At 40.3% G+C, this 22,976-nt stretch overlaps 1 protein-coding gene across 5 annotated transcripts in view; it reads left to right on the top strand.

The window, feature by feature from the left end:
- Positions 1–417: 417 nt before the first annotated feature.
- ABCB4 (ATP binding cassette subfamily B member 4) overlaps positions 418–22,976 on the top strand; it is a 71,267-nt gene continuing 48,708 nt past the window's right edge. For all 5 annotated transcript variants that reach the window (XM_030307887.1, XM_030307886.1, XM_030307885.1 and 2 more), the window contains exons 1-9: positions 418–495; positions 687–772; positions 4,241–4,295; positions 7,191–7,341; positions 14,001–14,058; positions 15,622–15,813; positions 16,906–17,077; positions 18,332–18,456; positions 21,464–21,635. In XM_030307887.1, coding sequence (XP_030163747.1) covers positions 693–772; positions 4,241–4,295; positions 7,191–7,341; positions 14,001–14,058; positions 15,622–15,813; positions 16,906–17,077; positions 18,332–18,456; positions 21,464–21,635 — 1,005 coding nt within the window. In that variant the 5' untranslated portion in view covers positions 418–495; positions 687–692. The remainder of the gene's footprint in view (positions 496–686; positions 773–4,240; positions 4,296–7,190; positions 7,342–14,000; positions 14,059–15,621; positions 15,814–16,905; positions 17,078–18,331; positions 18,457–21,463; positions 21,636–22,976) is intronic.

The raw sequence follows: 22,976 nt of genomic DNA, 5'->3' as shown, positions 1-22,976 counted from the left end.
GGTCTGGAAACAACCCCCCCCCCGCGGGGGTGTAAACAGAAAACTGAGCACCGAGAGAGTATGACAGTCACTTTGGGGGGGGGCTTAGGTGCCCTGCCAGGCGAGCCTCTCCGAGCACCGAGCAACGGGAGCCCCAGGCTGGTCGCCGGCTTATCGGCAGCAGAGGGCGCGGTGGGGCTGGGGCTGGGGCTCGCCGGGGTGGGCGGGGGCCGCGCCGGGCGCCCCCCCCCCCCCCCCCGCCTCCCGGCGACGAGGGAGGCACTCAGCGCCCCTCGCCCGCGCCTGGCCTGCTGAGGGAGCCGGGGTGGGGGAGTGGGGGCGGCGGCGTTCTGCTCCCGCGGGTAGGGGGCCTGGCCCCGGCGGCGGCGGGAGGCGTCGCTGGGGCGCGGCCCGCGTAGGGGGCGGAGGCGAAGGTCCTGCGAGCAAAGTCCAGGCTCCGCGGCCGCAGCGCCCCACGCGCCCCGCGGCTCGGACAGAAAGAGCTCGAGGTTGGAGGTGAGTTAGGCCCCCGCGCTCAGGCCTGCGGCGGGAAACGCCGGCGGCCGTGCGCGTGAGACCCGGACAGCGGGGTCTCCGCCCGGCGCCTCTTGGCCCCGCGACCCTGCGCCCGGCTCATACCCCTCGGTTGCGAGCGGTGAGGAGCTGGGCCGGTGCCCCTGGACCTGAGGCTGTTGGTTTCTCCCCAGGTTGACATGGATGTTGAGGCGGGAAGGAACGGAAGCGTCCGGTGCCCCGGGAGAGAGGAGGACGACTTTGAACTGAGCAGTAGCAGGTACCTCGCCAGCGCGCCAATCGGCAGGGCCCAATTCGGCCTTGGAAAGGGGAGAAAGTCTGTTGATGCCTTTGTTTTGGAGGCTTCTCTGGAGGGTGTCTTCTAAGATTCCGACTTTCCTGAAGGAGTGTCACAGAAGCTCCTTTTGAACAGGCTTAGGAAGAAGAGAAGGCTAGCTTCAAAAGTGCCTCTTCCCCACTTGGTGCGGTGTGATTCGATGAATATCTGTGTTGTGTAACACTCCTTGCATCATAGAACTCAAAACTTTTATAAGTAACTTTCCTAAACATTTTCTGATTTTTCATGCTTATAGAGCATGAGATATCTGCTGTTGATGGCTGTGCTTTTTGAACAAGAGTAGTGAAGCAAACAAAACAAAACAAAACAAAACAAAACAAAACAAAACAAAAACAATAGCAATAACCACAACAAAAACCCTCCTCTCCCTGTTAATTCCTCTTCCTCCTTGGGTTATCTCCTCCCTCTGCCCCCAGCACCTCCTTGTTCGTATTTCTGCCTTTGGGGCAGTGAGGTGAGGAAGGGGTCCTTGAGCAGACTCATTCTTGGGTAAACTGAGCTTCCAGATCAATGTTTGTTCAGATGCAAAGGAGAAACCTCAGCGCTTCATTTGCTTGCTCCTCTTTCTCCGTGACTGGCTGTTTGGTACTCTGGGGCCCTTGCTAAGAGCATTTCACAGGCCTTAGTAGGGGTAGAAGCGACCAGTCAGTCAATGGTGTGTTGTCTTTGTTTCCTCTTTCAGTGTGGGAATAGTGAATCATTTTCGCCTTTAGCCTCAAATAGTTTCTGAGGCTGTTATGGGAGTTCATGCCAGGCCACCCAAAACTAATTGACCTGTGTCATCAAGTAATCACCCAGAGGGACAAATTTATCAGGTTCTGTAGTGAGTCCTCAAGCTGCAAGGGGCCTGATTATCCAAATGAAAATACCCTATCTGATGTTTAAACTAAAGAATTATTTTAGTCTGTTAACATCTTCATACAGTGATATTGCTCCACTCCTTCTAAGTACTGTGGTATTCATTCGTAGAAAATTTAGTTTGCCAATTAGAATTAGGAACCAGATAGATGGTATTATTTCTTTTTTTTTTTTTTCCAACATTTATTTATTTTTGGGACAGAGAGAGACAGAGCATGAACGGGGGAGGGGCAGAGAGAGAGGGAGACACAGAATCGGAAACAGGCTCCAGGCTCCGAGCCATCAGCCCAGAGCCCGACGCGGGGCTCGAACTCACGGACCGCGAGATCGTGACCTGGCTGAAGTCGGACGCTTAACCGACTGCGCCACCCAGGCGCCCTAGATGGTATTATTTCTATAGGAAAAAAAATGTGGTTTTCATAAGCTGGCAATTTAGGCTGGGATTGACTGTGAATCCATAAATAGATGGCATTTTTATGAAGGCTATATTTATGTATTGCACCCGCTGAACATTTGATGAGTGTACAAAGGAGCTATCACTGCAAAAGACGCAGTAATCCCCCAGAACCCACAGGAGGTCTCAGAAGTGAAGTTCGCAGCCTTGTATTGCAAACATGAGAAAACAGTTCAGAAGAGAAATAGAGAAAGTTAATATTAGTTAAGACTGTAAGATTGTGAAAGTAAATGTTGAGACTAATCTTTATTTAAAAAAGCAGACCAGGGGCGCCTGGGTGGCTCAGTCGGTTGAGCGTCCGACTTTGCCTCAGGTCACGATCTCATGGTCTGTGAGCCCAAGCCCCACATCAGGCTCAATGTCAGCTGTGCTGACAGCTCAGAGCCTGGAGCCTGCTTCGGAATCTGTCTCCCTCTCTCTCTACCCCTACCCCATTCATGCTCTGTCTCTCTCTCTCTCTGTCAAAAATAAATAAAACATTAAAAAACAATTAAAAATAAAAAAAATAAAAAAGCAGACCAAAGCTTATTCGTTCAAAGGAAGTCAAGCACACATTAGTTATTTAGGGCAAGTGGCAAGTTAGTCATATGATAGTTCCAGTCATGCTGCTATATTGCCTATGGCACCTTCTTCAGAACATATTTAGTGTCAGATGTCTGTCTTTTGATTTTAATATATGTTCCAAATAATTTGGGATCAAGTCTTCTGAGCAAAACTTTATCACCTACCTAAACTAAACAGTTAACAAATTAAGCTAAATAAGTGCATTTAGAGGCGCCTGGGTGGCTCAGTCGGTTGGGCGTCTGACCTCGGCTCAGGTCACGATCTCACGGTCCATGAGTTCGAGCCCCGCGTCGGGCTCTGGGCTGATGGCTCAGAGCCTGGAGCCTGCTTTCAATTCTGTGTCTCCCTCCCTCTCTGCCCCTCCCCTGTTCATGCTCTGTCTCTCTCTGTCTCAAAAATAAATAAATGTAAAAAAAAAAAATTAAATAAGTGCATTTAGGTAAAAAAAAAAAAATCTCTACCCCCATGGAGTTTACATTATTATATGGACGACAGACATAATAATACTTGTGCAAACTAAATAAGCTACAGCAAATGTTAGAAGATAATAAATGCTATGGAAAATATTAATCAAGGCTAAGGAAATCGGGAGTGCACAGAAAAAGTCGGTTGCAATTTTTAATAGGGTGGTTAAGATAGGTGTTATTGGGAAGGCAGTATTTGAGGAAAGACTTGAAAGACACGAGAAGAGAGAGCTATATGGATGTGTGAGGGGACAGCATTCCCAGCAGAGGGAACTGACAATATAAAGACCTACTACAGGACCATGTTTGGTATGTTCACAGAACAACGACAGCAAAGAGGCCAGGGTGGCTTGAAGCAAAGCAAACAGGAGTAGGGAAAATATGGTCAGAGAGGTAACAAGGAAACATCATATAGGAACCAAAATCTCATGTAAGAATTTTGGCTTTTACTCTGAGATAAATGGAAACCATTATAGGCTTTTGAGCAAAAGAGTAGCATATGACTTGAGTTTGTAAATGATTAGTGTGGATTCTGTATTGAGGTTAGTCTGAAGTTGGTATAACTGAAAGTAGAGAGACTAAGCAGGAGTTTTCCTGGGCCATTGGGATAGTAATAAAAGTGGTGAGTAGTGGTTGAATTCTAGATTTATTTTGAAAGTAGAGCCAACAGGATGTCCTGACATCACTCCTTACAGTCTTTCAGAAGAGTAGACTTTACTATTTTTAGATCAGTACATATTTTAAGCAACAGAAGAATTTAATTATTTGGTAGATATTAACCTCTGTGTTTTCTTTCTGTGTGTGGCCTCTGCAAGGCAGGTGGCCATTTCTCATTAATCCAGATATCCTTGTAGTACCTTGGACAGCTACCTTTGCACTTGATTGCCTTGCAGTGTTTGTTAAACTGGATAATGACAATGTGTGGATATCACTGTTTTATATTTGAAAATATTAGAATATTTGAATGTGATAATGACTCAAGTTTATAGTCAATTGACTGTAAAACATTTGGTAACAGATTTAAATTCAAACAATTATATTTTTTTACAGCAACCCAGACACGAAAAAAAAGGAGAGCGTGAACTTGATTGGACCATTAACCTTGGTAAGCTGTGAAATATTAAGTATGAATAATTCTTGTCTTCATTCAGATTTGGTGTCTTGAATCAGTAGTTATGGAGCCAGTAGTTTAAGATTGTCTTAGTTTGGCTTCTTACAATCAACAGATCACATTCTCAACATAGATGATAAAAGAGGTAGGGATAGGCTGGCTATGAAACAGCAGAGCCACGACTTGTGTTCATAGCACCTCACAAACTCACCAATTTCTAGAAAACGCATCTATGTATCTGTTTCACACACACTTACACACCCACCACCGCCACCACACACACCCACCAAATTTTGGTTAAATAAGATTGCATATATGGGGCGCCTGGGTGGCTCAGTCAGTTAAGCGTCCGACTTCGGCTCAGGTCATGATCTCACGGTCCGTGGGTTCGAGCCCCGCGTCGGGCTCTGTGCTGACAGCTCAGAGCCTGGAGCCTGTTTCAGATTCTGTGTCTCCCTCTTTCTCTGACCCTCCCCTGTTCATGCTCTGTCTCTGTCTCAAAAATAAATAAATGTTAAAAAAAAAAAAAGATTGCATATGAAGAAAGTGATTGTTAACTACAGAAATTTAGAAATAATTAATAAATCTCTGTTTACATTTGGCTTCCCAGAAAATTGATTAAATGTGGAGTAATTATTAGAGATTCTGATTATGTTTAACTCAATTCTCAGTGCTTTTCTGCTGGTACAAGGCAAACCAGTATATTTTTGGAAGAAGTCTAATCAGTTTTTCATTTGTAATATGTCTCAGAGAGGTGGCCCAAGGAAGTGTTTGCCTGCCTTGAGTAAATATAAGTTGTTTGTAAAACGAAGTCTGGTTTTAATGCACATGTTTTAAATCTGCCTCCTACAGGAAGTAAAACACCACAAATCTTGAGGTAGAAATTTAGAACATTTAATTTGACCTTAAAAGTTAAAATTTAGACTGAGTTGAAATATAATCTTTTCTGCCTCTGAATACATATTTATCCTGAAAGAGGTTCAGGACAACTGTTAGACGTTGGAAAAAACTGTTTCTAACAAGAATTAGCAATTAATTGTTTTATTGAAAATCACTTAAAACAAATCTAAGTTTACTTAGGATGTTGCTGTGAAATTCTTATAATTTTAAATTTAAGTTTAGAGACAATGAAATTTTATTTAAGTAGTATGAAAAGTATTTAAAATGATCCTCAATTTTATATAAATGTTCACTAAAGAGAACATTACATGACAGCCCAATTCTGTACTTATAACTGGCCAGGAGACCCAAGTGCTGTATCTCCATTCCCTGGGAGTCACTAAAATGAACCTTAGGGACACTAGTCCCCATTGTAGCAATTTTAGGGAAACTTCACCATTTGCTCTTAACTTTAGCTGCTCCCTTTGTTCTTTGCCAAGCTCTCCCTGGCACTGAACCTTTGACTCTTTCGGTACTCTTGCTTGCCCTGCGTGTTTGATGATGGAATTTGGCCTCCCCATACTGAACTTCTGGAACTCTGTGAGAACAGTTTGCACACCCCTCCTCCCCACCAAGTGTGTGTGACCTCACATTGCCCTGGCCTGTTGACCCTGTCTGACTCTGTGTCAGCTCTCCAAGACCCCACTCTGCCAAGCCTGACTCATCACTCATTCTCCTGATGACTGTGCCTCGTCCCCAAAAGAGGGTGGGGTGATGGAAATGGGTAGAGAGAACAGATGAAGAAGGTGGTTGAAGGGAGATGCAAGGGATGGAGGGGAAGGTAGAGAAATGGAAATATAAGAGAAGAAGGATGTAACCTAGAAGGCAGAGAAAGAAAGAAGAAAACAGAGAGAACCATAGAGCAGTCAATCAAAAATGGGAAGAAAAAGTGAGATTGGAGCTAAAAAGACAGTAAGGACAAAGTCTTTGGAGTATTAGGACATTGATTGGCTGGTTAGTTCTTGAGTGTTGTGCATGTCACTGTGACAACTGGTATCACCCTTCTAAGTGATAGTACTAAGTACACTATGCATTGATAGTCTTAAGTCCAGGAGGGTTGGTGTGGTCCAAGTCTTTTATACCTCTTTCTAATAACATGTCCCACACTGCGCACTTCAGGACTTCTACTCAGGGGGTTATCTGAGCACTCCATGCAGCTTGCTAGGCACCTTGCTATTCTAGGCCTAAATACCCCCCACTTCATCTGTACTCCCCATTTCTTCAGCGAATTCTCCCTTATCCTTCCAGATTCTACTGTGAGCATCATCTCTTTAAGCACAACTTCTCCAAATTACATGTATAGGCACTCCATAATGTTTGTTTCACTTCACTTCTGAGCTCCCTTTTAAAAGCCAACAAACTTCTTAAAGGAAACTTATCCATAAAACTTAGGGTGTCTGTTTCCTCCTTCTTTGTAATTCTCCCTCTGAAATATTTTGAATGTTGTTTTAAAGGATGTGATGTGTGTGTGCATGTGTGTGTTCTTAATGTTTACTCCTAGCTGTTTTTAACTCACTACCTAAGGAGCTTTGGAAGATCAAACAATATTTCTTCTTTTTTAATTGTTTTTAATGTTTACTCATTTTTGAAAGGGCGGGAGGGGCAGAGAGAGAGGGAGACACAGAATCTGAAGCAGCTCTAGGCTCTGAGCTGTCAGCACAAAATCAGATTGATTAACAAATAAATTAAAACAAACAAATAAAAAAGCAATTAAGCAAAATCAGATTGATTCCTTCACAGTATACAAAATAAGTAGAATCATAAAATTAATCTGTCAATAATTTGGATTGAAATCTTTCGTCTTCCCTACTACATTTATCTGCAACTATTATAAAAGTACTGACCTTAAATAAAAACCCAAAGAACATATAGTTGTGGAGAAAGAGAGATTCTTTTCTATGAGGTAGTATTTTATTCCCCTCTTCCCCCCCCTTTTTTTTTATATTTTAGTTTCGATATTCTGACTGGCAGGATAAATTATTGATGTCCCTGGGCACTGTCATGGCCATAGCTCACGGATCAGGTCTCCCCCTCATGATGATAGTATTTGGACAAATGACTGACAAATTTGTTGATACTGCAGGAAATTTCTCCTTTCCAGGTAAGCATTTCTCTATTTTTTTAAAAAACATACATTGTACTCTAACTGGATGAAAGATTGGAAGTTGATTTTGCTGTTCTTCATCTACTTGTTTAATGGTTTGGATTCCTGGGTGACTCTAGATATCACTGATGGAGTTATAAAATTCTCAGAAAATTCCTCAAATACTCATTTAAGTTTCAACAAATGGGTGTATGTTTGACTTTTCTGTTTGACTTTTAATACAGAATAGGGAAATATACAGAAAGCTTTGCATCTCAATAAAGCAGGGCAGTCCCTTTACTTGAAGGCTGTGGAACTATAACAGAGTATGTCCCTCCCTTTGGTGATTACTGACAGAATTCAAAATACCTCAGTTAGCATGGCATTACTTCTTAGCTATACTCGGCTTGTAGCTCTGTTTCTGGTTTTATTTTTCTTTTTTCTCCCTCCACCCTTTCTGTTAAAATTATACCATTTTATGTCTCTAATTTTTGGATCAACCAGGTTGACTGAACCTTGATATAACACTTCATTAAAGAGTGAATGGTTTCAATATGAGAATGATGTGTTTTGAAACTCAGGCAGAGGAGTATTAATTACTGAAGAGCCAAAGGGGTCCCATAAGTTAATGTCATCTGTAAGAGGGACTTGGGCAACAGCTCTGGATTCCGGTTCCAATGGACAGAGTTATTTTCATAGTGGCCAAATTCAACACAGAAAGAAAGATGTCTGTCCTTTCTACCAAGCCTGATGGCTCAGTTCCGGGATCCCAAGAGACCCTGTGGGCGCTAGGCTGGATAACACTGAGTGAAGCTTTATCGGTACACAGATGGTGGAGTATAAGGAAAAAAAATGATAAAGGAAAGGCAGCTTAACATAGCAAAGATACCTGAGAAAAAGTGGACTCTATCATTTAGATCAGTAAGAGTTTTCAGTGTTTACTGATTCAGGGCTACGTATTTGGTTAGCAGTGTAGAGCTTAAGTGTAATTACCTAAGAGAATATGATTGCTTAATTCATACAATAAGATCTGTTTACGTAAATATTAATATCCTTTAGAAATCTGGTAAAAGTGTCTTTTGAATAATTAAAGTTCCTAAAAAAAAAAAGCACACTTTATTTTTGCTCAAATACTGTCATCTCTGAGAAGAACCTCTTTATCATAAAATAACAATGATAATGGTAATCTTTTATTGTATTTATTATATGCTAGGTCCTATTTCACTTAACCTTTACAAGAACAATCCTTCACAGTAGGTAATATTATCCTCTGTAACATATGAGGAAACTGAGGCTTGGAGAGGATAAATAACTTGTCCAAAATTACATAGCTGGTGGGGGTTAGGACAGATTCAAACCCAGGCCTTTCTGCCATCCAAACAATGCTCAGGACCCAACTATACTCCAATGTAAAAATGTGGGTTTTCTTATAAAAGCAAAAATGGGTTTGGGAAAGTTTTAAATGGATTACTTTGACCAGTGACCAAAACTTTAACACAAACATTGTAAAGGTAAAATTGGAGCAAGATAGGATAGTTTAAAAAGTCTTTAAGGAAATGAGGAGTAAGAATTTTCTATTTGTTGTCCTTTTACTTCTTAGAAGATCTATAGGTCTATTATGTGTTTACATATATGGCAGGATGATGCCTAGATTTGGACACATCAATCAAGGCTAGTTTCAACTCAGGGTTAAAAAATTAGATTAATGGATGAATGGACAAACAAAATATTATATATATATATATATATATATATATATATATATATATATATATATTATTCAGTCATAAAAAGGAAAGCAATCCTGACATGTGTTACACCATGCATAAACCTTGAGGATATTGTGCTAAGTGAAATAAGCCAGTCCCAAAAAAGACAAATACTGAATGACTCCATTTATATGAAGTAGTCAATTCATATAAAGAGAAAGTAGAATAGTGGCTGCTGGGGGCTGGGGAAAGGGGGAAATAGGGAGTTGCTGTCTGATGAGCATAGAGTTTCAGTTTTGCAAGATGAAACGTTCTGGAGATTGTGCAACAGTGTGAATATACTTAACACTACTGAGTCATGTGAATGTACTTAACGCTACTAAATTGTACACTTAAAAATGGTTAAGGTGGTAAGTTTTGTTATGTATTTTATCTCAATTAAACATTTTTTAAAATGAGCTTAAAATAATGCATCACACTTAGCACAGATGAGTTAGTGTTTGGGCCAATTTTAATAGTCCTGTTTTTGGTTTTACTGACACCAGAATAATTCCACAACTTTCTTATTTGGAACAGTTTGTTTATTTATTACTTGTTTCTAATTATGCAACCAAATTGCTTTGAGCTGGGCATGGCAGATAGTGCCATGTGCTGGGCCCAGTGCCAAATTCAAGGTCTCTCTGGGAAATGACACAAGCAAGTCACTTACAAAGCTGTGATTGCGGGGTTGATAAACTCCCCAGAGTTGCCAATGTAGTTTCTGTAGCCACCAAATGAAATGACCCTTGGTCTTCTATAGCCACATTTGTCATCAGGCCTATAGGCTGTCTTGGATGATTTGCAGTAGGAAGCCCCTCACATGTTATTAATTTCCAATGTCCACTCTTCAGTAGTTTGTAAATATAGTATTCGCATACCTCTTTGGAGAAAATGAAATCTGTAAATTTCATACTCAGTCTAAATCCAGAGAGTTCCCTGGTATGTTGGGAGTTGTAGAGTTCAGCAGAAATCATGGAGATTGAGACAAGATCAGGTACTTAGCTGTACTTAGCCTTAGCTGAGCTCGCTTGCTCATCTCATAGAGATGATATTTATTTAAAGTCTATTCCTGAGAATTGTTGGATTCTTGGACAGCTGGACTTAATGGGAGCCAATAAGAAGGGAATGTTGGAAGAAAAAAAAGGTTTAAATTACAAGGTTTGACAGTGAATAATTGTGAACAGAGTCCATCCTGTGAACAGAGCCCATCCTGTCAACAGAATAAACCTAGTTGGTGACAAGGTTGTTCCCTCACAATGATTCAGTTGTGCAGAAAGTGTGCACATTCTGTGTCCAAAACTTTAAGGACAGAGTCATAGGAGACATTTTTATGCAGAGTATCAGGAACTTTATCTATGTTGTGTCAAGTCTATGTGACTGTAATGAGCTGGAAATTTTTGTAGAGAAATCAATATACCCCTCACACCTTTGCGTTGCTGCATGGTTAAGAGGAAAAGGCATTTTGGAGACCCGTTACCTTACCTAACTGCACATACTGCCTAAGTTGTCTGGATAAACATTAGCTCTTTGTTTTGTGCTGAATATTTCCATAAGATAAGAGAAGTTCTAGGCAGAATGGAGGAAGGCAGACATTGATTTGAGACTTAAACATGACAGTCAGGACTCTGTAATATCTCCCCTGTAATCCTTAAGATGTACAGTTATTTAAGCCCTTTACTTACCAGCTGTATGACCTTGTGCAAGTTACTTAACCTCTATAATTCTTGTTGTTCTCATCTTTGAAAGGTAATCATAGACTTACTGATAGAATTAAATGACACCATTTATATAAAGCATCTGGAACATAGTAAATGATCAATAAATATTGGGGGAAAGTAGCTGTCAAAACTTGGAAATGAAACAACCACTCTAATATTCTGTTTCTTCATCCATAAAATAGATTTTATAGGAGCTCTCTGAAAGGAATAGGCAACTTCAAGAGTTCCCCGTTTCCTTGTTCTGGGAGGCATTCAGGCAGACCGGAGTGGGAGTTATCCATCTTCGTGCTGTAGAATCAAGTGGGGAGGGGCTCTTGGGTGGCTTAATTGGTTAAGTGTCCCACTTTGGCTCTGGTCATGATCTCGTGGATGGTGAGTTCAAGCCCCACATTGGTCTGTCTGCTGTCAGCACAGAGCCTGCTTTGTATCCTCTGTCCCCCTCTCTCTCTGCACCCCCCTCTCAAAAATAAACATTTTGTTTTAAAAAGAATCAAGTGGGGCAGGGGGCGCCTGAGTGGCTCAGTCGGTTAAGGGTCTGACTTCGGCTTAGGTCATGATCTCACGGTTTGTGAGTTCAAGCCCTGCATTGGGCTCTGTGCTGACAGCTCAGAGCCTGGAGCCTGCTTCAAATTCTGTCTCTCCCTCTCTCTCTGTCCTTCTCCTGCTTGTGCTTTCTCTCTCTCTCTTTCTCTCTCTCAAAAATAAACATTTAAAAAATATATCTTAAAAAGAATCAAGTGGGGGTACCTCTTAGAAATGTGATGCTCTAGACTCAGCCAGAGGTTCTGGTTTAACTATTCTTGCATGGAGCCTGGTCAACTCTATTTTTTTTAAGCTGCGCATGTGAGTCTAACAGGCACATGGCATTGAGAACCCCCAACAACAACTTGGAGATTGTTTATGAGACTGGGGTAGAGTAGGTAGCATCTGAGAAGACCAGGCCTAGACCCTTTCAGATCTAGAATCCCATGAGATTTCCAGATCTAGAGTCCTATGACTTTTCAGGGAACACATCAGCACACATCTGCCTTACCTTAGTCCTTAGGCAGCGGAAACTCTCCTAGGAGCTCCTCAGGTTACTAACCCAGACCTAGGTTGCCATTCTCAGCTTGGACTCTGAGAACAGAGCATTTCAAATTTTGAATGCCCATAGATTCTTATTTCCTAAGATGGAGGATCAGTCTGAGTTATAATATCCTCACTGGGAGAATTTTAACATTTGCAGTAAACACTGGAGAAGAGTAAAATTCATTTAAATTTTACCTGATAGCTTAAGTTCTGGAGGGGGGGGAAACTAGCCCTATACACATATATGTGTTATTTTCCCAAGGTTTGAACAATGATTTCCACCAATACCCACCTTTAGGTAGCTTGTCTGCCTCTAATTCCAAATACAGTTCCAATTTGGCATCCCAAAGCTGCCATATTTAAGAACCCAGGGAGGAGGCGCCTGGGTGACTCAGCTGGTTAAGCGTCTGACTTTGGCTCAGGTCATGATGTCATGGTTTGTGGGTTTAAGCCCCATGTTGGACTCTCTGTTGATAGCTTGGAGCCTAGAACCTGCAATGGGCTCTGTGTCTCCCTCTCTCTGCCCCTCTCCAACTCCTGCTCTGTGTGTGTGTCTCTCTCTCTGTCTCAAAAATAAACATTTAAATATTTATAAAAAAAAAAAAAAAAGAAGAAGAAGAACCCAGGGAGGAAATGAGCACACACAACTGAACTGATTAGAACAGAAGTAAAATAGGGTATGATTCCTTAAGGATCTGATAGCTTAAAAAAAACAGATTAATAAGCAGAAACACTTCCCTGTGAACATCAGTAGAAATTGCAATATTGAGGGAGAAATTATGCCACAGTCAGGCCCACTTGCCTGGTTATTGATCCTGACTGGTAATTGATTCTGACAGTAGTTTAAGTTTTAAATACATTTCAATCTTAGCCCTCTTTGGAAGAAGCTAAGGAAGATACACTGCATGCAGAAAATATGAATATTGGATTATTTCCATGTGTTAAAGGAACAAAGACTAGTTTCTCTCCTAGAGTCCTGGTAAATGGGAAATACCCTGGTATATTTTGTCCACAACACCGTGGTGACATTTTGTCCTATTATTTTGTGAGTGCAGTGGACCTGGGCTGTTTCCTTTTTATTTTTTCACTTCGTGGGTTTTTTTTAAATGTTTATTTGTTTTTGAGAAAGAGAGAGAGAGAGAGAGCGAGCAGGGGAGGGGCAGAGGGAGAAGGAGAGAGAGAAAATCCCAAGAAGGATCTGCTTTGTCAGCACAGAGCCTGATGTGGGACTTGATCCCATGAACTGTGAGATCATGACCTGAGCCACAACCAAGAGTCAGGTGCTTAATCAGCTGAGCCACCCAGGTGCCCCTTCCACTTTGTGTTTTTTGAAAAGTGAAAATAAGTCCTTACCACATGAAACAATCAGTGTAGTATAAACTTAGGAACTATATGTACAGCGCTAGGACTCTCAGCCTCCTTAGTGGCTGTGTGACTTTGGATAAGTGACTTTGTCTGTGTCTCAATTTCCTCATCTGTGAAAGGGGGATTCATAAAGTAGTCATACCTCATTGGATTGTGGTGAAAATTAAATGAATTAGTACATGTAAAGTGTTCATAACAAAGCCTGGTATATAATAAATGTTCAGTAAGTGCTTGTTATTATTAAAACATAAATGGCACATTGATAGTTTTATCAAATTAGTTCAAATTAATAGACAATATAATTTTCCCTCCTTTACAATGGATGTAACTCAGCCTTTCTGTTACTTACCACAAAAGGAAACGTGTAAGGGAAAACACGCATATATTGAAATAAAATCAACAAAAACAATTATCTATAAAGTGCTTTTAGCCACTAAGAAAAAATGCCCCTTAAATCCTGTGTTTTCTATTGAGACCATTTATTTTTTCCTCCTCTGTCTTCTGTATCCGCTCCTCTCTGCTGCCTCAGAAAGCTGCTTTGCTAAAGGCCTGAGCTCTCCAGGACCGCGGCGAACCTGGGAGGGCCACCTTTCCCCATCTGGACCCTAGAGATGTCCTGCATCTAAACCCTTGGATTTTTTACTTGAGTAAAGTGAAAAGAATTCATTGAGGGTGAAAGGAAAAAAGATTTTTAAAACCTAGTAATGCCTGTTAGTAGTTCAGCCTTTCAAAAATGTCTTATTTTGTTTTGTTTTGTTTTTGTTTTGTTTTTATTTAGTGAATTTTTCATTGTCAACGCTAAATCCAGGCAGAATTCTGGAAGAAGAAATGACTAGGTAATTGGCTGATATATATATATATATAGTTATGATATATAAATGTAGGTATATATATATATATATATATATATATATATATATGATGTACTTTTTAAAAACATTTATTTAACTATTTTAAGAGAGAGAGTGGGAGTGGGGCAGAGAGAGGGGGAGAATGAGAATCCCAAGCAGGCTTCGTGCTGTCAGTGCAGAGCCCAATTCAGGGCTCGAAATCACAAACTGAGATCATGACCTGAGTGGAAATTAAGAGTCGGATATTTAACTGACTAAGCCACCCAGGTGCCCCTATGATGTACTTTTAAAAGTGTATTATTTGAGAATAATGGCAAACTTACAGAGAATTTTAAGAATATAAAAAAGTGTCTGTATACTCTTTACCTTTTGTTATATTCTTTGACCTGTTGTTATCATTTATACCCACCCCCATCACATCCACTATTTGAAGTAACTTGCATACATCATCATGGCCCTTTATTCATAAAAACTTCAGTGTGGTTCCTAAGCACAGGATATTCTTTTCATAACCACAGCACAGTTATCAATGTCAGTAAATTTAATATCGATACAGTAGTTTGATCTAATAGAAATCTCAAGAGCCTGTAACATAATGTTTGTATGTTTACTTATCCATCAATGTTGCTGATTTAAATGAGCACATCTGTATACTATTATAGACCCAAAAGGCTTTTATCTGGAAATAGTTTGTAAAATTATATCAAAAATGTATTTGAAAATGTCAAAACTGAATTTGTTCTTTTAAAGATACTAACTTTCCTGTAATTTAGTTAAGACTTTACTCAAAATTAGTATGAATTTATGACATATTTAGCATACTATTAAACAAATATTTTCAAATTCTGCCAAATAGGAAGAGGTTATGGGGGGGGAGTTCTTTCTGTAAACAATATGAGAAAACTTACACTAAGACCCACTTCACATGTTTGGTCTCTTTATTCCTGTAACTTGTAATCTGTGAATAGTAGTGAAGTTTTTCAATAGGATCAGATATACAAGTCTAAAATCTAAATAATGAAAGAAAAAACATACCATGTTTATACATTGTCAGTATCAGTTTTAAAATCATTAATGTCATGATTTTTGTAGTTAAGCACAAAAAATTATGTTTTCTTTGATAGTTCAAGTGGATAGATTTGCCATCATCCTCTTAAAATTTAGGAAAAGAGGAAAGGTGAAAAAAAATTTTTTTAATGCTTATTTATTTTTGAGAGAGAGAGAGAAAAGAGTGTGAGCTGGGGAGGGGCAGAGAGAGGGGGAGACACAGAATCCAAAGCAGGCTCCAGGCTCTGAGCTGCAGCATAGAGCCCGACACGGGGCTCGAACTCATGCCATGAGATCATGACCTGAGCTGAAGTTGGACACTTAACTGACTTAGCCACCCAGGTGCCTCTGGAAAAGAGAAAAGATTTTAATGTGTATTTGTTATGATGTCCTACACAATCTTTGTGATTTCAGTAAACTTAATTGCCAATTCTGAAGATTTTTCCTGAAAGAGATGAAAAAAGGACAGTATTTAAAAGAAACTTTCTAATTATTTTCCAGATATGCATATTATTACTCAGGATTAGGTGCTGGAGTTCTTGTTGCTGCTTATATACAGGTTTCATTTTGGACTCTGGCAGCCGGCCGGCAAGTCAGGAAAATTAGGCAGGAGTTTTTTCACGCTGTTCTACGACAAGAAATAAGCTGGTTTGATGTCAGCGACACTAGTGAACTGAATACAAGGTTAACAGAGTAAGTGTATTGTTAATGTCAGACTTTCATAACAAAATTAACCACTAACTATGCGAACATTTGTCATGGTTAGGTTTTAAATTTAAAACAATTACTAGATGAAGCGTTTAATACGTACTGGGACTAGATCATCTGATAGCCCTTTCTAGCATTTACAGCCTGTGCCACAATGCATTTTCCTTATGTTAATTTGTTCTCCTCAGTGGTAGGGTAGGCTAATGTGAAGATGTGCTCACATCTTATATTATCTCTCAGTGGAGCTTACCACAGGGCCTGACAGATGTTATACATTCAATTTAGATGACTGAATGAAAAAGTAAATGTGTGAATGAAGTCACAGAGAGACTTTTCTTAGTTAATTGTTGGCTCTTCACTTATTCAACGAGTATTTGAGGGGCTACTTGTGCCAAGCACTATTCTAGATGTTCGTGATTATACCAGCGAACAAGACTAAGCTCACTGTCATCGTTGCTTACTTTCCCGCAGAGGGAGATAGATGGTAAACTTTTTCTTACTGGAGGCCCTGGCACAAGTGTAGTGAGCAAATGAAGTAAAAAAGGAGGGAAGGTCAAGACATTTAGGACCTGGTTCGACCTCACTAAGGCCTTGTGCTTTGACTCGGAGTGACATGGGCAGCCATTGGGAGCTTTTGGTCTGAGGAGTAACACGTTCAGACTTCCGTTTTCAAAGGATCACACTGGCTGCTGTATGGAGAATAGAGTGGGTTCAGAAGCGGGCCCGGGGTAGAAGCAAGTGGCACTTTCCAATTACCATTGAGATGCCCTTCCTAACTCCCGCTTTTAAACAAATTGACTCATATGTTCAAAATGCTAATCCTTCTCAGACAGGATTAACTCGTTCCGTAGTATCAACTTTAATGATACTAACTTCTTAGAGGCATGAACTGATCCTGAAACTCTTCCTTTGTGCAGTAGTTAGGTGAGGAAAAATATCGTTCAAGAGGCTAAGACTGTGAAAGCGGCTTGCTGTAGCGTGAACAAGTTTTACCTGTCTGTGTGTTTGTTAGATGTCTACTTCAGCTTTCCAGCCGAAGATCTCCTGCCTGTAACCACTTAGTGTGATCTTTTTTAGTGACATCTCCAAAATCAGTGAAGGAATTGGTGACAAGGTTGGAATGTTCTTTCAAGCAGTAGCCACGTTTTTTGCAGGATTCATAGTAGGGTTCATTAGAGGATGGAAGCTCACCCTCGTGATAATGGCCATCAGCCCTATCCTGGGACTCTCTGCAGCTGTCTGGGCAAAGGTGTGTGAAACCGGGGCGTTTTCACGTGTGTCAGGCCACACATACAAGAGCTATTTTTAATATGCAGGACTCTGGTTCTTGCAGTTGTGCAGATCTGTGTTCCATGTCGGTTGAAACCACAATAAGAAACATGTTGTTAATGCTGTAATGAAGAAACTTATTTCTGATGTGATTTAAAATGTCAGTTATTACCTCACAGATTTTTCTCACTGCTCTTATTGCTTTGGGTAAATCGTCAGGCATAGCAGTTTAAACTACTTACACGGTATGTCCTTATAAAGGAAACACAACTTTAAACCATAACATTCTTCCAAACCATTGCATGAATATAAGAAAATTAAAGTTCGGGTTTATTTACTTTTAAGTGTTACCTGTGATGGTTAAGTGGCACCCTGCCAGTCTTGCCTTGCTATAAAATGTGTATAACCTGTTCTACTTCAGACAATACTGTAGAGTTGAGAAATTTTTCTGACAACTTTCTCTCTTTTGGAGGTTGATGATTTATCTAGTAACTTACTTGTATCCCTTTTATTTGGATTATTCCTTTACCTTTCTCCTGCAGCGTCTTGTTTAGCCATCTTAGAATGCCCATGAGTAGATCTGCAAGTATTGTGTTCATAGTACGGTAAAACCTTGGATTGTGAGTAACTTGTTCTGCGAGTGTTCCACAAGATGAGCAAACATTTCTAACAAATTTTAACTTGATAAATGAGTCATGTCTTGCACTGTTAGTAGTCTGTGATGCTGAATGTCACATGGTCACGATTGAGCCAATGGTTCTTGAAATTCTTTGATATACGAGTGCTTTGGATTATAAGCATGCTTCCAGAACAAATTATGCTCACACATCAAGGTTTTACTGTAATTAGAAATCATGACACAATAAAGGAAAGAATAGTGATTTTCCAAAGCATTAAGATTTTAGTTTAGTTTATTTTGCAATTAGAAGAGAAAAAAAAACATAGTAGATATGGGACGTGACATTATTCCTCAAAATGTATTAGAGAATTATATGTGGATTTTCTGTTCCTGACTACTCTTGGGGAGCAGATCACCAGGGTGGGTCAGATCTAGCCTTTGTAGGGGGTGGAGAAGCCATTGGATCTGGTACACTGAGTGTCGTTCACTTCGTGACTTCAGTTTTCGGAAAGGGATAGATAGACTTTGGAAAGAAAAAGTAAAATGAAGAGTTGACAGTCTGCCTTTTAACTTTTCTCCCCATACAAAAGTCATGAATGTTTCTCTTCTGTCCAGATACTCTCGGCATTTAGTGACAAAGAACTGGCTGCATATGCGAAAGCAGGAGCTGTGGCCGAGGAGGCTCTGGGGGCCATCAGGACTGTGATAGCATTTGGGGGCCAGAACAAAGAGCTGGACAGGTCAGGAAGGTTCTCTGTCTGCTTTTATATTTTTTGTTGCTCATTCTTCTGTGGTATGTGTTTGCTGCTTTCCTTTTCTTAGTATTAATCCCTCCCCCACAAAATATACAGTTTAACGTCAGCCCCTAAAGCAGGGTTTTTACCCGTTTTATGTTCCGTGGGCCCCTTTGGCAGTCTGATCAAGCCTATGGTCTCCCTTCTTAGAGTAATGATTTTAAACTCCTAAGACAGAAATAGATAGCATTACCAAGGAAACCAATTATAATGAAGTACAGTTTTCAAAATATTTTTAAATTACGATATAGTAAATATGTGCTTTCACTGGTAACATGTTAATAAGAGCGAACTATGGGTTCAATAACTACTGTAACTCTGAAGGAGAAATACAGGTAAAAGTTATTTCAAGATATTTGTATCACTTGTAACATGATATAAAACTGATCCGGGATTTCTACTGGCAACAAAGTCATAGTTACTGTTAATTCTACCAGGGTTTGTTGCCTGCATTGATAATCCAAGGAAATACTTAAATTTCAGGTATAGGTCAGTGAAAATAATTATATGATTTTTTCCACATTCAAATTCCTTGACCATGGATCCCAGGCCAAGAACCCTGCTCTAAAGGAACCTGACATACAAAAACCAAAATGCCAGATCAAGGCCCGCTGATAAAGGCTAGGCTGCCTTACTTTAATGTCCCCAACCAGTTTTCTTTAAACAACATTCCCTAATACAGTGAAAGTATGATTCTGTGTTTTTTGTTTGTTTGTTTTGTTTGTTTGTTTTTGCCATTCTGTGGGACTCCTGATACCTACAACTTTTTGAAAGAGAAATTCTCTGGAAATACTCCAGCATTGAAAGCAACAGTTCCCCTAATCCCCTCCATTTTCGTTTTCTATTTTTCTGTTCCTTAAGCCCTCTTCAAAACTGAGATGCTCCTTTCTCTAATCTCTTCCTTTTTCTCTCTTGCTGCTGCTTCCTGCACACAATAGCCCACACAGAGCACACTAACCCTCCCTCGGACCTCAGGATGTGAGTGTAATCAGTACCGCTCCATTAGCCGCAGTAAGCAAGCCACCTAAGCGAAGGTAATTACAGCACATCCACCACTGTCACCGGAGCCTGGGGGTCACACGGGGCTGGCCTGAATCTCCCTGGGCCCTGGGGCCCAGCCACACGAGACTCATCACAGTGCTGGACGTGGCATGCTGGCTGTCTCCCCAGGGACGCTCCTCTGCTAAATGAATGCAGTGCCCGGGACTGAGGAAAGCATGCTGGAAAGCTGGCTGCTTTAAGTAATTAAACAAAGAAACTTTTTGGTGACAACTACATTTTTTAAAAAACTAATACATGCTATGGGGCGCCTGGGTGGCGCAGTCGGTTAAGCGTCCGACTTCAGCCAGGTCACGATCTCACGGTCCGTGGGTTCGAGCCCCGCGTCAGGCTCTGGGCTGATGGCTCAGAGCCTGGAGCCTGTTTCCGATTCTGTGTCTCCCTCTCTCTCTGCCCCTCCCCCGTTCATGCTCTGTCTCTCTCTGTCCCAAAAATAAATAAACGTTGAAAAAAAAAAAAAAAAAACAAAACTAATACCTGCTCAATATCTCATTTGGCTAAACTAAAAAGAATGGTATTTGTTTTTTGTTGGCAACACACTATTTTTATATATTTTCCCTACAGTATCATTTTATATACATTGTGTTTTTTCCCCTAATTTTAGGAATCCCAAATTAGATTTTACACACTTGCTGTTTCTAGCATGGAAAGGTAGATTTAATATAAATTGATGTAAAAAAAAATTATAATTTAACAGACCCATTGTAGACATTTGTGCCTTTGTATGACATCCTAGAAGCCACTAATATGAATTTTACTTATTTATTGATGTTTATTTTTGAGGGGGAGGAGGGGCAGAGAGAGAGGGAGTCACAGAATCCAAAGCAGGCTCCAGGCTCGGAGCTGTCAGCACAGAACCAACGCAGGGCTTGAACTCATGAACCGTGAGATCATGACCTGGGTGGAAGTCAGACGCTTAACTGACGGAGCCACCCAGGTACCCCAGTAATATGAATTTTAATTGCTACTCAAAAAAAATTTTAATTGCTACTGAAAAGCCACCCAGGTACCCCAGTAATATGAATTTTAATTGCTACTCAAAAGTAATAGAATGAGCAATATTCAGGAGATTAAATTCTAAACAATAATAGTAATAATAACAGGAATAGGAATTACTAGGTTGTGCCAACTGTGTACCAGCACTGTGGTAACTACTTTCTAATGTTGTTCTTCAGTACCATAATTATCTTACAAGGTAGGCATTATTTACTCCATTTTACAGAAAGCGTAATGAAAATCTAAAAAAATTCAGTAAGAACCCATATCCTATGAGTAGTGATCATTTCATAACCTTGTTCCCTGGCTTGACAGTTGAAGATCAGCATGACCAGAAAACAAACAAAACAAAACAAAACAAAACAAAGCAAAACAAAACAAAACAAAACAGCAAAGGCCCAAGTTTAAGTACTTGTAGAGTGTAAAATTTCTGTCTTTCATGCAATGGAGCAGTAGAGGGAGGTTTTTCTCTTGCCTAGAGAAGAGAAATTGAGTTGTGTAGAGTCTAGCTATTTTCAGCATCCTGAAAGGTATTTACATTTTGATGCCATTCCTGTTTGGCTTGGTTTCTCTTCTTCCACCTTAACGTTGGCTTGTGATACTGGCCATGAAGGTGAAGGTGAAGCTCTACCATCTCCCGGAGGGACGTTCAATACTGGAACAGCTACAGGAGACTGTAGGGACCAAGGGAGGTGAGTTACCACCAGTAAAGAGAAGGTTCAGATGGGTTCTAGTCCTGGCTGATCCTGAATTGGTTCACTTCCCAGGAAGCTGGGTCCCAGCAAGTTTCTTACTTTGATGGCTTTCTTCCTTAAACCTCCAACTGTATAGGAGGTGAATATGGCTCTGATTGTGGATTGTTTTCTTGTTACAACATTTGCCTCTCATTTTCTGGTAGGTATGAGAAACATCTACAAAATGCCAAAAAGATTGGAATTAAAAAGGCGATTTCAGCAAGCATTTCAATGGGCATTGCCTTCCTATTAATATATGCATCATATGCACTGGCCTTCTGGTATGGATCCACTCTAGTTATAGCAAAAGAATATACTATTGGAAATGCAATGACAGTAAGTAGTTTTCCTAATATTGATGAAGAAACCAAAAATATTGTTTATCCATCTACCTTTTGTTTCCTTTCATACTCCTCCTTTTCGAAGTATGAGCCATGATTACAGGCTTTTTTCTTTTGGTGAGTCTTTGCTCTGTCCTTTGGGCAGAGCTGGCCTTCTAGGATACACAAGGCACAATTATGAGTTGGGGCCAAAAAAGTGGCATGTATTTAGACCAATTGAAAAGCTATATAACATATAAAAGGAAATAAAAATTGGATACATTTATGAATGAACAAATATGGATTGGAGGCATCCTCTTTGTGCCATTGAGTTTCATCATGTAAGAAAGTAAACAGGGGCGCCTGGGTGGCTCAGTCTGTTGAGCATCCGAGTCTTGATTTTGGCTCAGGTCATGATCCTAGGATCGTGGGATTGAGCTTGGTGTCGGGCTCTGGGCTGGCAGTGTGGGGCCTGCCTGGGATTCTCTCTTGCCCTCTCTCTCTGCCCCTCATGTTCTCTTTCTCCCTGTCTCTCAAAATAAATAAAAATAAACATTTTTTAAAAAAAGAAAGTAAATTCCTAGCAGTGCTATTGCTGGGTCATAGGGTAGGTCTATTTTTAATTTTCTGAGGAACCTCCACGTGGCAATGAGAAAAAATGAAATATGGGCTTTTGTAGCAATGTGGATGGAACTGGAGAGTGTGATGCTAAGTGAAATAAGCCATACAGAGAAAGACAGATACCGTATGGTTTCACTCTTATGTGGATCCTGAGAAACTTAACAGGAACCCATGGGGGAGGGGAAGGAAAAAAAAAAAAAAAGGACGTTAGAGTGGGAGAGAGCCAAAGCATAAGAGACTGTTAAAAACTGAGAACAAACTGAGGGTTGATGGGGGGTGGGAGGGAGGGGAGGGTGGGTGATGGGTATTGAGGAGGGCACCTTTTGGGATGAGCACTGGGTGTTGTATGGAAACCAATTTGTCAATAAATTTCATATATAAAAAAAAAAAGAAAGTAAATATTATTATAGATAGGTCATAGTATGAGATAATGCTAAATTTATAGAATATAAAACATCGGCTATACAAAATATAAGGTGGAAAGTCATTTTGTTTCTCAGAATGAACATAGCTTTCTTTTATGATTCTAAAAATAACGTACATTAGTTATACAAAGGATTAGAAAACAGAGTTTTCAAAATTATGAACTACTTACAGCTGCTTATAATCTATTATTGCATATACACTTAATGATAACTTTTGGGAGGCACCTGGGTGGCTCATCAGTTAAGCGTCCAACTTTGGCTCAAGTCATGATCTCACAGTTTGTGAGTTTGAGCCCTGCGTCGGGCTCTGT

Source organism: Lynx canadensis, chromosome A2 (genome assembly GCF_007474595.2).
Source record: "Lynx canadensis isolate LIC74 chromosome A2, mLynCan4.pri.v2, whole genome shotgun sequence".
Taxonomy (NCBI): Eukaryota; Metazoa; Chordata; class Mammalia; order Carnivora; family Felidae; genus Lynx; species Lynx canadensis.
This window is presented reverse-complemented; position numbering and strand designations above follow the sequence as displayed.